Below are 13,503 nucleotides of genomic sequence, written 5' to 3'. Positions count from 1 at the left end.
TCTACTTCATACTGGTTTTCATGGTTTTTAATTAAAAATCTTCATTCAACTTGTTCTTCTACTGTATGTTATATATCATTTTTTTTCTGACTGCTTTCATGATTTCCCTCCTTTTAGTTTTCAGCAGTTTATGATGTGTCTTACAAATGGATTTCTTTATTATCTTGTTTAGGATTTGTTGGGCTTCTTGGATCTGGAAGTTTACATCTTTTACTAAATTTAGGAAGTTTTAGCCGTTATTTCTTCATACTTTTTCAAATCACACCAGAGTTTTGATGACACAAATGTTAGATATCTTTGGCATTGGCCCATATACCCTGAGGCTCTGTTTACTTTTCAATCTTTTATTCTCTGTTGTTGTGACTGGATCATTTCTACTAATCTGTCTTTAAGTCCATGGACCCCATTTCTCTCCATTCTGTTATTGACCACAGCCATACATTAAATACTTCAGTTCTAAAATCCCCACGTGGTTCTACATTATATTATCGTCTATTCCTTTTCACTCTACTTTCCCACTCCCTTCACTAGTGTTTGAGCACACTTCTTGGGCCATATTATAACGGCGGATTTAAAGGATTTGTCTAGTAATTCTAACATGGGACACCTCAGCATGGTCAACTGTTGACTGTCCTTTCCTATACAAACTGAGATTAGCCTGGTTCTTTACTAGTATATGCTGAGTCATTTTGCACAATGTTGATTACTATGCTATGAACATCTAAGGGGTTAGATCCTAAGGAACATGTTAGTGTCTTTTTTCTTTTGAAGGACGCAATTGATTTGGTTACATTCAGGCTGCAGTTTCCAAATCACCTTCCATCAGGTGCTCAAAGCCTTGGCAGTGCTATCGAGAGCGGCCCCGATCGTGTAACGTTTGATGGGCCATCTGAGCCTCTGTGGTGGCCTAGTTCTGTGGTCGGCAAACTGCGGCTCGTGAGCCACATGCGGCTCTTTGGCCCCTGGAGGGTGGCTCTTCCACAAAATACCACGGCCTGGACAAGTCTATTTTGCAGAAGTGGCGTTAGAAGAAGTTTAAGTTTAAAAAATTTGGCTCTCCAAAGAAATTTCAATCGTTGTACTGTTGATGTTTGGCTTTGTGGACTAACGAGTTTGCCGACCACTGGCCTAGTTCATAATCTAAGAATGCCCCTTGGGGTCAGAGGCACGTGTGCACCGCTCAGAAGAGTGATCTCTCTCTTGAGCTCCCTCCCCTCTGTGATCTCAACACCTTGCAGTTCCCTGGGGCCCCTCTTCCACGGTCCTTCTGCCAAAAGGCTGAGGCTTTAGTTCCTTTGCTCAGCCACGCACTCCCAGCATCTGTGTCTCGGGCTGGTGCCAAGTGGTGGGAGGAGAGAGGGAAGTCACCCGATACTCTTGGGAGCACAGCTTCTCTCACAGAGAAGAGGGTTCCCCGCCTTCCCAGACAGATGACCACCAGACCCCACTGCTACCGCGCCCATGCAGCTCTGAGTACGGGCTGGATGGGAAAGAATGAAAAGAGAAGAAAGAGAACAGTGATTCCCCCACGTACTGTGAATGCCAGAGTCCCTTTTCCTGCTTCTTGGGGTCAAGAAAGTGAGAAATGATCTAAAGATCTTTCTGACACCGAGCTGGCATGGCTCAGTAGTTGAGCATCGACCTATGAACCAGGAGGTCCAGGTTCGATTCCAGGTCAGGGCACATGCCCAGGTTTCGGGCTCAATCCCCAGTGTGGGGTGTGCAGAAGGCAGCCGATCAATGATTCTCTCTCATCATTGATGTCTCTATTCCTCCCTCCTTCTCCCTTCCTCTCTGAAATCAATAACAAATACATTTTTTAGAAAGAGATCTCTCTGTCCATACCAGTATGCCCTGCTGAGTTCTGGGTCTATGCCAGGTGATGCCAGAGGGCGGGAGAAACAGGAAAGTTATCACCAGAGTCGTGGTACTTTGATTTCTGGCCTCCTTCCCCCATCTGCCTGCTGCCATCACCTTTCCTGAGTCCTTGGACAGCTGCTCTGTGCTTTCTGTCCAGGATTCAAGCTCTGTTCTGGGGGAGTGAAGGGGCAGACTGTGATCGCTCCATCGCGCTCAGAAGTGAAATCTTCTACTTATTATAATTAACTTTACTGTTTAAATAACCTCAATAATAATATTTAATAATGAAGTACCTTTGATAATAGAAGTAAATATGTTAGCTTTGTTCTTTGTTTTCCTTTTATAAAGACTTATTTTAGGGAGTATTTAATTGAGATTAATTTTTTTAAATTTTAGTCTCAAAATGATACAATTTCAGTTCATCCGTTTCCCACATACCACACCCCCTCCTCTATACCCTTCTATGACAATGGTGGTGAGACACAGGCAACTAGAATTTACTTCGCTTTTTGTGGTCCTGGCCTCGTTGGCACAATATATTCTTGGGACTTGCTAATGAGAAGCTAAAGTGATTGACACCAGAGCTGCTATCTCATTCCCCCAGCCTGCCCTCTGGCACAAGCACTAATGAGTTTTCTCACCGGCATGAGATGAGCCAGGAGGCCCACAGCACTGCACACCAGATCACCGGCACCACGGTAACCACGGTAATCACGGCACTCAGGGCTGCCTTTCTCGACCCTCTCTCTTTGACCCACACTCCACATGCGTGAGGGCCCCTCCGGAGGCTGGCTGAGGCCGGTACAACTGAGAGGAAAAACAAGTGTGACCCGAGACACGTGTTCACTCCTCCTCCTCACGGCTGGCACCTGCGGTCCCCAGAGGGGTCTCTGAGCATGACTAGCTTCTGCACTTCAACTCCAAAAATGCCACCAAGAGCAAAACTCTCAAACATGGCATCTCAACAACGATTCTGGCACCCAGAAATAACGTGACCCCCAAATTCTTCCAATCCCCCAGTTATGTTGCAGAGAACTCTGTGAAGACAATGTCTGCATCGCACGCACATCCAGCATGACGGAGCGAGGGAGAGCCGGCACGGGCCCAGGGAGCAGCCGGAGTGGGCGGCTCGATGGGCGGCGGGTGAATGCACAGAGCTACCCTACTGCCAAGCACACTCTGTAAGTCAGCGTGGCGGCCCGAGGGGCGGGAGAAGGGTGGAGGGAGGCTGGGCGGGGGGGTGGGGGAGGGATGGGGAACATCTGTAATAGAGTCAACAATAAAAAACACAAACAACCAATAAAGATTTAAAAGCACATTATACATAAAAAGTAAGACAACACAAAACAACTTGCATCCTGTCCAAATGAGGGTGTAAATCCTGGCTACTGGCAGCAGCGCTTCGGGGGGGGAGGGGGGCGGGTGAGAGGAAGGCCGCTCAGCTCAAACTGATTCAGGGGGTGCCCCCCTGCTGTTAGTGGGGAGTCACCCAAACATGTTCCTTGAGCACATGACACCCCCATGACACTTGAAGGGTACACTTAGGCAAGGATCTGGTGGGGGACAGGGACGTGGCCTGGCTACGCGATGGGGCCCCAAAGGGCTTTCCCTTCACAGAATGAAGGCTGTGCTTGGTCTGACCTGTGCCATGGGCCACCCCGAGGGGCTCCCCACCCACCCGAGGTGGCACAGCTCTCCCGTCCACCCTGTGGCTGGGAGCCAAGTACACAGAATCCCGGCGTGGACACCTCTGGTCGGTCCTCGGAGGGCAAAGGCCACAGGAGAAGTCTGAAACATCACCCACAACGCCACTGTTTTTTAAAACAATGAGAAATTATGAAATGAAGGAAATCTGATTTCTAACTGAAATTCAGGACAGGGAATTCAAATGAAGCACAACCCCCCCCCCCCCCCACACACACACACACAGTTACACAGGGAGGCCGGGAGAGCCGACAAGGTGGTGTGGCGTGTTCTCGTGCCTGGGCACACAGTGGCACCGGCTACCCACAGAGTTATATTGAGGCATTGAGGCGGAAAAGTTTTGAGGCAACATTCATCCACGTAAAGAACAATGTACTTGATTTAACAGCTCTCAAAAGTAAGTTAGAGGACTATGTCGCAATTGCCAGGAGTCCTAGGCCAGTGGTCGGCAAACCTCGGCTCGTGAGCCACATGAGGCTCTTTGGCCCTTGAGTGTGGCTCTTCCACAAAATACCACGGCCGAGCGCGCACGTCCAGTGCGATTGGAACTCCATGGCCCATGCTCAGAAGTCGGTTTTCGGCCTGGGTGAGTCTATTTTGAAGTGGTTCTAGCACCGAGCCACATCAGGGGGCCAAAGAGCCACATGTGGCTCGGGAGCCTCAGCTAGGCCATTCCCTCTCATTAAAAGCGTGTCATTCTGAAGATGGATAACAGCTTTTCATGCTACGTTTCTCTTTGAGAGTGTAGTACCTTCTATTTTCCACAGCCACTTGCAGTGCTCTCACCAAAGGCAGACCTACTGTGTGGTATGGCCTGAGTGCATAGCTGCCCAGCCACAGCCTCTGGGAAAAGCGAGTTTTGGTCACTGGGAGGGTGCACTGAGACCCACCAGCCTGTCCATCAAATGCAGGTGGGCGGGACTAGACTGCTGTCCATCAAATGCAGGTGGGCAGAATTAGATGGCTGTGCTGTTTTCCAGCTCCGGCTTTCCAGTTCCGAACAGTAAACTTATCAATGCCTTTGGGGAAACCAGGCATGTGGGAACCATTCAAAGGAAACCTGGGTTCTACATTCACACGGAGGTCTGCGTTTCCGCTGCAGGCTTCCATAAGGAAGAACTGGCCAGGGCTCCGCCCCCAGATGGCCTCTCTCCTCCAGCCCCACCCCCAGCACAGGCACTCTCACCCTCATGCCCAGCAGGTGGGTACCAACTGCCCTCTCTGGCCCTGAAACTCTCCCCTGACTTCCAGGCCCACCTCTCTCTGCTTACAGACAGCTCCGTGTGGCTGTCCCCAGCGCCTCGGCCTCAGCATGTCCAGAACTGGATGTGTGAGCTTTGTCCTGAAGCCTGCTGCCTCCTGCATCCCTGAGCTTACATGCCACACCCCCATCTATGCAGCCACGTGACCAGTGAATGCCAGATTCCTGTCTTTACTTCTCGACCCATCCCTCTAGCTCAGTGGTCGGCAAACTCATTAGTCAGCAGAGCCAAATCCCAACAGTACAACAATTGACATTTCTTTTCAGAGCCAAATTTTTTAAACTTAACCTTCATCTAACACCACTTCTTCAAAGTAGACTTGCCCAGGCCGTGGTATTTTGTGGAAGAGCCACACTCAAGGGGCCAAAGAGCCACATGTGGCTTGAGAGCCACAGTCTGCCGATCACGTCTCTAGCCCATAATCCAAAGAGTCTACAGAGCCAGTCTACTCAATGTCTAAACGTTCTGTTGGCCAGATTTTGCCTCGGGTCCCCACCAGAACCACTGGAAACCCTGCTGGTTTCCTCCGCCCACCGCCCTAAGCGTGACGGACAGCATACGCCTCCTGCCGTGCTCCTACACCGATGTGATGTCCCCGGTTTCATCCTTGAAAACAGGGATACAATCAATATCAAATGCTCTAAGTATGTGGCTATCCATTACACCCCCAAGGGTATTACATAAAGACAAGTGATTAAAATTTCATTGTCATATCAGAAAGATCGCTCTGTACAATAACTTACCAAACTGGAAGAAACAAATCATTTCTCTCCTATCCCAGCAGGAAAGATATCCCATTAAGGCCAGAAGAAGAGGGTCATTGTAGCAATTAAGTGCAAACAGGAGATAAAAAGTACTAACATTTATTGAGTACCTACTACCTGGCAGGTACTATACGCTGAGTACTTTATGTAGGTTACCTTCCTTAGCACCATCCTGGGACATAGGGGTAATCCTCACGTAAACAGCTAAGACCCAGGAAGTTGTTTTCTGTCTCCCGGTAAGTAAGTGATACATTGTACCCAGGATTCAAACACGATTCTCACATTTGGAGAATGTCACATGCCCTCTCTCACAAAGACAACGCAGACGCTTACAGAAGCCATGAGTGGCTAAGAGGTTCATCTACACAGTATAATTGTTTTCATTTAAATTCAACCACGTTTCCTTTTCTTAATTTGAAATTTTAAGGATATATGACTTTTACGTTAGATAAAAGGGGAACTGGGTAAAGATGAGAAACACTATTTGACAATAAGAAAATGCAGATAGCAGCATATCTAAGATTTCATAGGACCTTTCTATATTTCCATATAAAAGCCCACCATTTTTTAAGCAACTAAATAAGATATATGTATCAGAACCTGTTGTATGCTTAGCATTGGGCTAAGGACTATGAGGAAGAAAAAGACACGATACTATCCTATAAGTAAACCATCAACTCAGGAAGCCACGATAAAAATGTAGTCATTGATAAGGGCAGCATGGGCTACGCCAGCATTATATGTTACACACAACCTCACCACATATTCAGTCTAAGCAATAATAGTCCCAAATACAAGAGGCATAGACATATTAAAACCACACAAATGTGTAAACTGCACCATAAAAAAGGAGATGCTATATTGCAAAGTTTTGAAAATGCACCCTTTTAAATATAAAATCTGAATATAAGTTAGTAACCCCATGAGTAGCTGGAGAGACTTGCAAAGTGTCTTCTCTAAGCAGGTGCTCATCCTTGCACGACTCCTGCTGTTAACTCAACTAGAAAACCCTTTCTTCACGAAGGGGTTTTGTACTAGTCTCCATCCCGTTATTACATCCTGGTTTCTGTGCTATGGATTGTAAGGTTTTATTATTATCATATTATAAATAACATAACATCAAAAAAAATTTTCCATTGATTTTTAGAAAGTGGAAAGGAGGGAAAGGAGAGGGGAGGGGAGGGGAGGGGAGGGGAGGGGAGGGGAGAGGGGAGGGGAGGGGAGGGAAAGGGAGGGGAGGAAGGAGGGGACGGGAGGGGAGGGGAGGGGAGGGGAGGGGAGGGGAGGGGAGGGGAAGAAAGATCAATTTGAGAGAGACACATTGATTGGTTTTCTCCCACACGAGCCCTAAGGGGGACCAGGGATCATGTCTGCAGCTGAGGTCCATGCCCTTGATGGAATCAAACCCAAGGCCTTTCAGTGCATGGGCTGACACTCTAACCACTGAGCCAAACCAGCTAGGGCGATGGTCGGCAAACTCATTAGTCAACAGAGCCAAATATCAACAGTACAACGATTGACATTTCTTTTGAGAGCCACATTTTTTAAACTTAGACTTCTAACGTCACTTCTTCAAAATAGACTTGCCCAGGCCGTGGTATTTTGTGGAAGAGCCACACTCAAGGGGCCAAAGAACCGCATGTGGCTCGAGAGCCGCAGTTTGCCCACCACGGAGCTAGTGCAACATTGCATTTTTAAATGGATAAAATCTACATGTAGCATTGAGCTCCCTAGTCCAAAAAGGTGGACATTGAAACCTAAGCCCTAAAGGGATGCAGTATTTACAGTTGCAAAGCTCTGGAGATGCTGATGGGCTGTCTGTGCAACAGATATGTCGAAAGGAACATCCCCTGAATGAAGACCGAGCTGTGTACAGTCCCCTCACTCCCACCCGAGAGGCGGTGACTCCTGTGGCTGGTGGATGGGGTGGACGGCTCCACTCAGGGAGGGTAAGTGACCAAAGTTACCCTCCGGTAACAGTCGGGGCTTTGTCTGATTCCAAGGCCTTCACGCCTGGGTTATTCTACCTCTCACAGCCCCTCATTTCATTCTCCTGCTCAAGTTTTGCTTTTCCTGCAGAAACTTTTGCCCCTGCTGCTCAATGAACCCCATTTTACAAGTGTGGTGGGCCTGTGACTCGTTTGTAACAGGTGAGTTTTTAAAGAAAGCATGTATTTTTAAGTTGCTTTAATCCCTCAATCTAAAAGCATACTTTTTCCCCTCTCTAGGCTTCTCCAGAGGGCCAAAGTTTTGAAAACTTGACAAACCATCGAGTATTACCCATTGCACTCTCTTACGGAGCAAAGCCCTTCGCTAAGCTACTAGCTTCCCTTAATCCTATCGGTGCTGAAAGCAAGGCGATGCAACACCGCATCTGCCATTCATCTCTGCGCTCACCAACCGGGAGCCACGGGCTGGGGCCTGTCACGGCACATCGTGACGCGTGCTAGTTGGGACTCGCAGTTTCTCCTCGCCGAGAGGGCTTTTGAACTAGGAAAAAGCTTACGAAACAGCCAACGCTACAGAAACCCTTTGTACTTTCCATTTCACTTAATCTTCGGCATGTTCACGTGGCATGTGTAAAATGCTCCGAAATGACTTAATACCGAAGATCTGGGGAGATAACCTGATCCCCAGAGACACAGTAAATCGCCTCGATAAAAGATGAGAACTTTTTTACTTGATTAAAGGAAAACAAGTTAGCTTATCACTACACAACATAAGGATACCTTCCTCTAAGGATTAATACATATAATTCCTACATTTTCAAGTCAGGACCTTTCACGGCTTGCAAGAGGACGAAAGCAGCGGGTCCTGCTGGCCACCAGCGGACGGATCTACAGAGCATCCGCTCTTAGGAAAACGGAATCGTTAATGAACCTGAAAGCCGTGTGAATTAACACAGCATGCCTAAGATGGAAAACCACACCATTCACTTCTGCCCCGGAGAAATGGAGGCAGCAGAACAGCCCGTTGCCCATGGAGACAACGTGCCTATCTTACCAACAGGTGGATTTCTCCTGCCTTGGTCACGGGGTCGCTGCACCCTGCTTCGTTTCAGACAAAGGACTCTGGCTTCCTCCCGGGGCCTGCCCACTCAGGGACTTGCGAGTGCAGCCAGGCGGCCGGCTCTGTCATTCACGCCACGAGACAGGACCGACGTGGTGGTGAAGAGTCACAACCCACGGTCCTATGGGTGCCGTCAGCATTCAGAACTGACTGCAGCACTTAAAACCCAGACATGCTACCACACCTGTTTATCCCTGGCCAGGCCTCCCTTCACCAATACTGACACACAGGAAGCACACAGCTGGGTCAGAGCAGAGCTGGCTTTACATAAGAGAATAAAGAAGAGGTGGTTTGCAGCCAGACCGGGTCCTGACTTCCTGCACAGCCCTGTGTCCCGTGGCCTGTGATGGCTTCAACCACACGCCCGTGGCCTGACCTCCCGGAAAGCAAGGGAGCCGACAGGTTCGCCGGACCGTGCCGCCGCCGCCGCCGCCGCCGAAACCACTCGTTATTGTCCGAGGTGTTTTTATTCTTTGTTTGTCCGTTTAAAGGCTTATAAAATTTTATGAGCTCTCTGCGAGGTACACACAACAGAGTGACAAGATGACGGCTCGGCCAGCTCCAGCCAAAACCTGGCTCCCCGGCCTCCTGTTTCGGAGACGATGACCAAGGCCGGCCACTCGCTCCCCCCTGGGTCATCCCCGCGGCCCCGGGAGCTGCTGCCCGCGCCGTCCATTCCCGGCACCAGCTGCTGCTCGTGCGTGTGAGACCACCCTCCCGCCGCCGCCGAGGCCCCGGAGAGAAGCCACGTCACCGCCTCGGTGCGGCGAGGGCTCGGGGTTGAGCTCTCGCGTCTCCATCACGTTGGCACTTTGATGTATTTGCTTCACAAAACAGCCCGCCAACATCCCCAGATCTCTGCATCCCTAAGCACCTGCCCCTTCGGCGCTCTGCGTTTCCACTGTCCCACCTGTGATTTAGTTGGAGCAGTCGAATATTCTATTCAATCGTGACAAACCACCTATGATCAATACTGGGGTGTAAACCGGCCGACTTCAAGGAATCCAAAATGAACTAAACCTCCTGACCGAGCAAACCCCACATGCTGCACAGCCGCCTTCCCATCTATGAGAAGACACCACAAAATAAAAGGCTCCAGAGCGTAATCAATGCCCAATACCCTCCCCCAAAATGAGCGAGTTTGCTTACCCAACCAGAATGCATTGTAACATAGCATCTATCCATCAACAGCTGCTGCCACTGACGCCAGCAATCAGAGGGAATGTTGGCGCTGAGCAGGATGACTAATATGGAGGGTTATCTCTCTTTTTTTTTTTTTTTAGAATACGCTCGAGACCCTATAGGCAACATACACACGTGTTCGGTTCTCTACCACATACACATGCACGTATGGAAGGACGAAGATACGCAGCTGCACAACTTCTTCACACGTTACAGTCGGTAATGAATGCACGTAGGAACGAAAACACTCCCAGTCTGCGGTCTTTTGGAGGCAGGAGCTCGTAATCCCCAAAGACTCAGAAGCATTACCTCATTGCAGCCTTGAGACAAGCTGAGCATTCACTCTAGGTCTTACCCAGCATCCTCCGGTTCACACAAAGACAACAGAGGCGTGACCAATCACATTGTGGCTAGCAGGCACCGTCTCAAAGCCCTCTCCCGGCATCGCCCATTGACATGCTCGCTGGCAGCCTGCTGAACTTGTCGTCATGGCAACACCTCCCAGCTGCTCACCCAGGCTTGTTATATGACTTTCCCTTTTCACCACTCACTTAGCTAATTAAAAATTTAGGACCGTGTTTTTTGCATGTTGGACGCACACTGAAACAACCGAGACAATGCAGGGTCCTTTTTCTCTTGTCTTTCCGCCGCCTCCCCCCTCCCCACCGCACCCCACCCCCCAGTGGAGCTTTAAAAAATGCTAGGAAAAGGGATTTGAAGGACACTCCCATGAAGTCCCCACATAACCAATCAATAGAGAGACTGCATGTAGCTCCAGCCAGATGGAATTTGTTGCTAAACCTAATCTGCAGCAAAGCAAAACCGAACCGGGCACGGCGCTCAAGATGTCCTTCCTGGTTTGAGAAAGCTAAGCCAATCAGCAGACGTGATTTATGTTGACATGTTCGCAATCTTCCCGGCCCAAAATGCTCTTTTTGCATATTTTTATTTAACACGGTTCTGATTTAAAGCAGCCTTACCCACAATTCCACGGTGCCAGCAGCGTAAATAAATAAATAAAGCACGGAGGGGAAGGATCCTATAAAATCCGCCCGGATGGCAAGTGCTAACCGCGGTTCTAGCAAGAAGCTGAGCGGTGGACCCGCCATATGTCTTAGATTTGACCACCCACAGGGGCCCCTGCTCGGGCAGCTCCGCAGTGGAAAACCCACGGGCAGAAAACGCCAGCTTTTGTTTGCTCAAGCTTGGAGAAATCAACCAAACCTCCCCACCTGCTCCAGAGGCGCTGCCTCCCATACATCACCTTAAAAAAAAAAAATACACACACACACACACACACACACACACACACACACACCCTGTGTCCCTCCTTACGCCTATACCCTGAATGGACACCGAAGGCATTCTCAGGATCCTAAGGTACAAATGTCTCCTGTGTTTCGTTTTCTTTTCAGCTTCCCACTCCCCCTCTTTCAAAGAGCAGGATGAGAACTGACATTTAAAACTATATCCATTGTAAGTGAGCAGGGATAACAGGCATCAATGTGGTTTTGGACATCCAAGGGGAACAGTTTCTAGGAGACACCTGTACTCATTTCCATTAAAAGTGGAAAAACCAAGATGTCAAAACCCGATCGGAGAGGCCGACCTCTGCCTCCTCCAGGCAGGCCTCCTACTTCTCCTGTCTGCAGTCATCGGGGCGGCTCGGTGCCAAGTCTCCCGTGAGGCGGATGGGCCACAGTCCCCAGGGCTGCCCACATCCATCCCCGACCTGTCAGGTCTGTCACCAAACACCCCTGAGAGGAAGCCCCACCCCCTGAGGTGGTCGGAAGTACAACTGTGAAGAAAGTGGAAGGAATTGGAATTTGCCTGGAGGCTAAGGAGAGGCCTGTGGACTGTGGACAGCGAAGGTCAAGGGGAGAGCCCAGGCAGAGCGGGCTGGGGTGTGGCAGGGAAACTGTTTGCTCTCTCGCTGTCTTCTCACTTCAAGTCAAGTCACCCACAGGTGGAGCACCCACGGTGTGGCTCCTGGTGAGATGGACAGGTTGTGGACGGCACCTCCCGACTCCCAGGGCAATGACAGTGTGAGGAAGAGGAGGAGAGAAAAGATGAGAGCAGATGAGCCATCACACAGCCCTGGGAGCTGGAGCAGCAGATGGAAGGAGGGGGCTGAGTGAAGAGAGAGAAGGAAGTGTAAACAGACACCCAGGAGGAGATGCAGCCATGAGGGTGGTGTGGGTGAGTCTGAAACACTGTGTGTACAGTGAGCCTGAGGAGGTGTGTAAACACATGTGGGAGAAGGGACACACGGAGACGCGGCAGGGACAGGAGAGGGGCCTGGACTCACAGGCCACCTGACTGCCCGCCCTGACCAAGGAACTCGCTGCAGCCACTCTACACAGTGCAATGAGCCACATGGCATTCGTGGTTTGGGTTCTAAATACTGGTCCCCACGCCAAGCAAAGGATTCCTCAGAGAAGTTACTACTTCCAGGCCCGACGTGGCAGAAAGCAAGAAAACTCTCAAAACCTGACGGGACGCCTCAAAAGACTCAGGGACCAGACTGATGGGCTCCCCGTGTGTGCAAAATGGACTAATGCGACCACAAGTCCACTGTGACAGGACAGAAATCCCAGGGATGCATGAAAGGATGGGGCTCTCATTTCACACAAATGAACGCCAACTTACAACCTCAGAAGAAATTACAGAATGAGAATTTGCATTTGTAACCACCACTGCAACAAAAGTGTTCAAGCGGAAATTATTGAAGTATGACAAAACTTAGGGTAAAAGATTGTTGGAGAACAAGCTATTCATATAGTCTCAGAATAGCAATAAGTAAATTTCTTTCTTTCTATCTATCTATCTATCTATCTATCTATCTATCTATCTTTGGCTAGTATGCAAAGTGTGCCCTCAGGAGTTCCACCAGGAGACCAGGAGTTTGATTGCTTGTTATGACATGCGCTGACCACTAGGAGGTGGCACGGAGTGAAGGAAGGCCCCAGCCAGCAGCCAGCAGCCAGGAAAGGCAGGCCCTAGCAGGCAGCTGGAAGGCCCCATTTGGCCCAGATCGCCGGTCAGGCCTAGGGACCCTACCCATGCACAAATTTCATGCACCTGGCCTCTAGTTTAATTACAAAGGGGAAAAGACAGTGGTACGCCACCATAACCCAATGACCAAACTTAGTCTACCAGTGAACCAAGAGCCATCCTGTGCCTCCGAATGCCCTGCACTGAAAAGAAAGCAACATCATCCCTGAGCACCCCCAGCCAGGGCTTCATCTAAGCCTAGTCCTGAAGAAGTCAACAGCCCACTTCCAGGTGAGGGATCTTCTGCAAAACACCTGGCCTGTAATGGTCAAGGTTAACCGCTCAGAAGACAGGAGGGAGCTGGGAACCGTTCTGCCTTAAAGGGGATGAAGGACACACAGCTCGTGATGCTGGTTAGAGCCTGGGATTGAAAAACAAGAGTTAAAAATGAGAAAAGGGGGCATTATTGGGATATTTATATGGACATTATTGGGATAACCGAAAAATGTAAATAGTTTCAGTTTTAAAAATTTGGCTCTCAAAAGAAATGTTAATCACTGTTCTGTTGATATTTGGCTCTGTTGACTAATGAGTTTGCCGACCACTGTAGTAGACCACTCTCAGCATAGGGCCCATCTGATGGAGCACTTGGAGAAAAATATTAAAGA

The 13,503-nt window shown here is 49.4% G+C and overlaps 1 protein-coding gene across 8 annotated transcripts in view; it reads right to left on the bottom strand.

Moving 5' to 3' along the window:
* STOX2 (storkhead box 2) overlaps nucleotides 1–13,503 on the bottom strand; it is a 159,425-nt gene that overhangs the window by 46,934 nt on the left and 98,988 nt on the right. The window contains exon 1 of one of the 8 annotated variants that reach the window (XM_084877750.1): nucleotides 10,151–10,788. The exons of 5 other annotated variants lie outside the window; for them this stretch is intronic. Coding sequence is in view for 1 of the 3 variants with exons in the window: in XM_084877747.1 (XP_084733873.1) it covers nucleotides 9,809–9,836 (28 nt within the window). In the remaining 2 variants the exon portion in view is untranslated. Of the gene's footprint in view, nucleotides 1–9,808; nucleotides 9,978–10,007; nucleotides 10,130–10,150; nucleotides 10,789–13,503 lie in introns of those variants that run through there. 2 more of the 8 variants (XM_084877751.1, XM_084877747.1) reach the window with 2 other exon arrangements.

Source organism: Pipistrellus hanaki (genome assembly GCF_964339955.1).
Source record: "Pipistrellus hanaki genome assembly, chromosome: 3".
NCBI lineage: Eukaryota > Metazoa > Chordata > Mammalia > Chiroptera > Vespertilionidae > Pipistrellus > Pipistrellus hanaki.
This window is presented reverse-complemented; position numbering and strand designations above follow the sequence as displayed.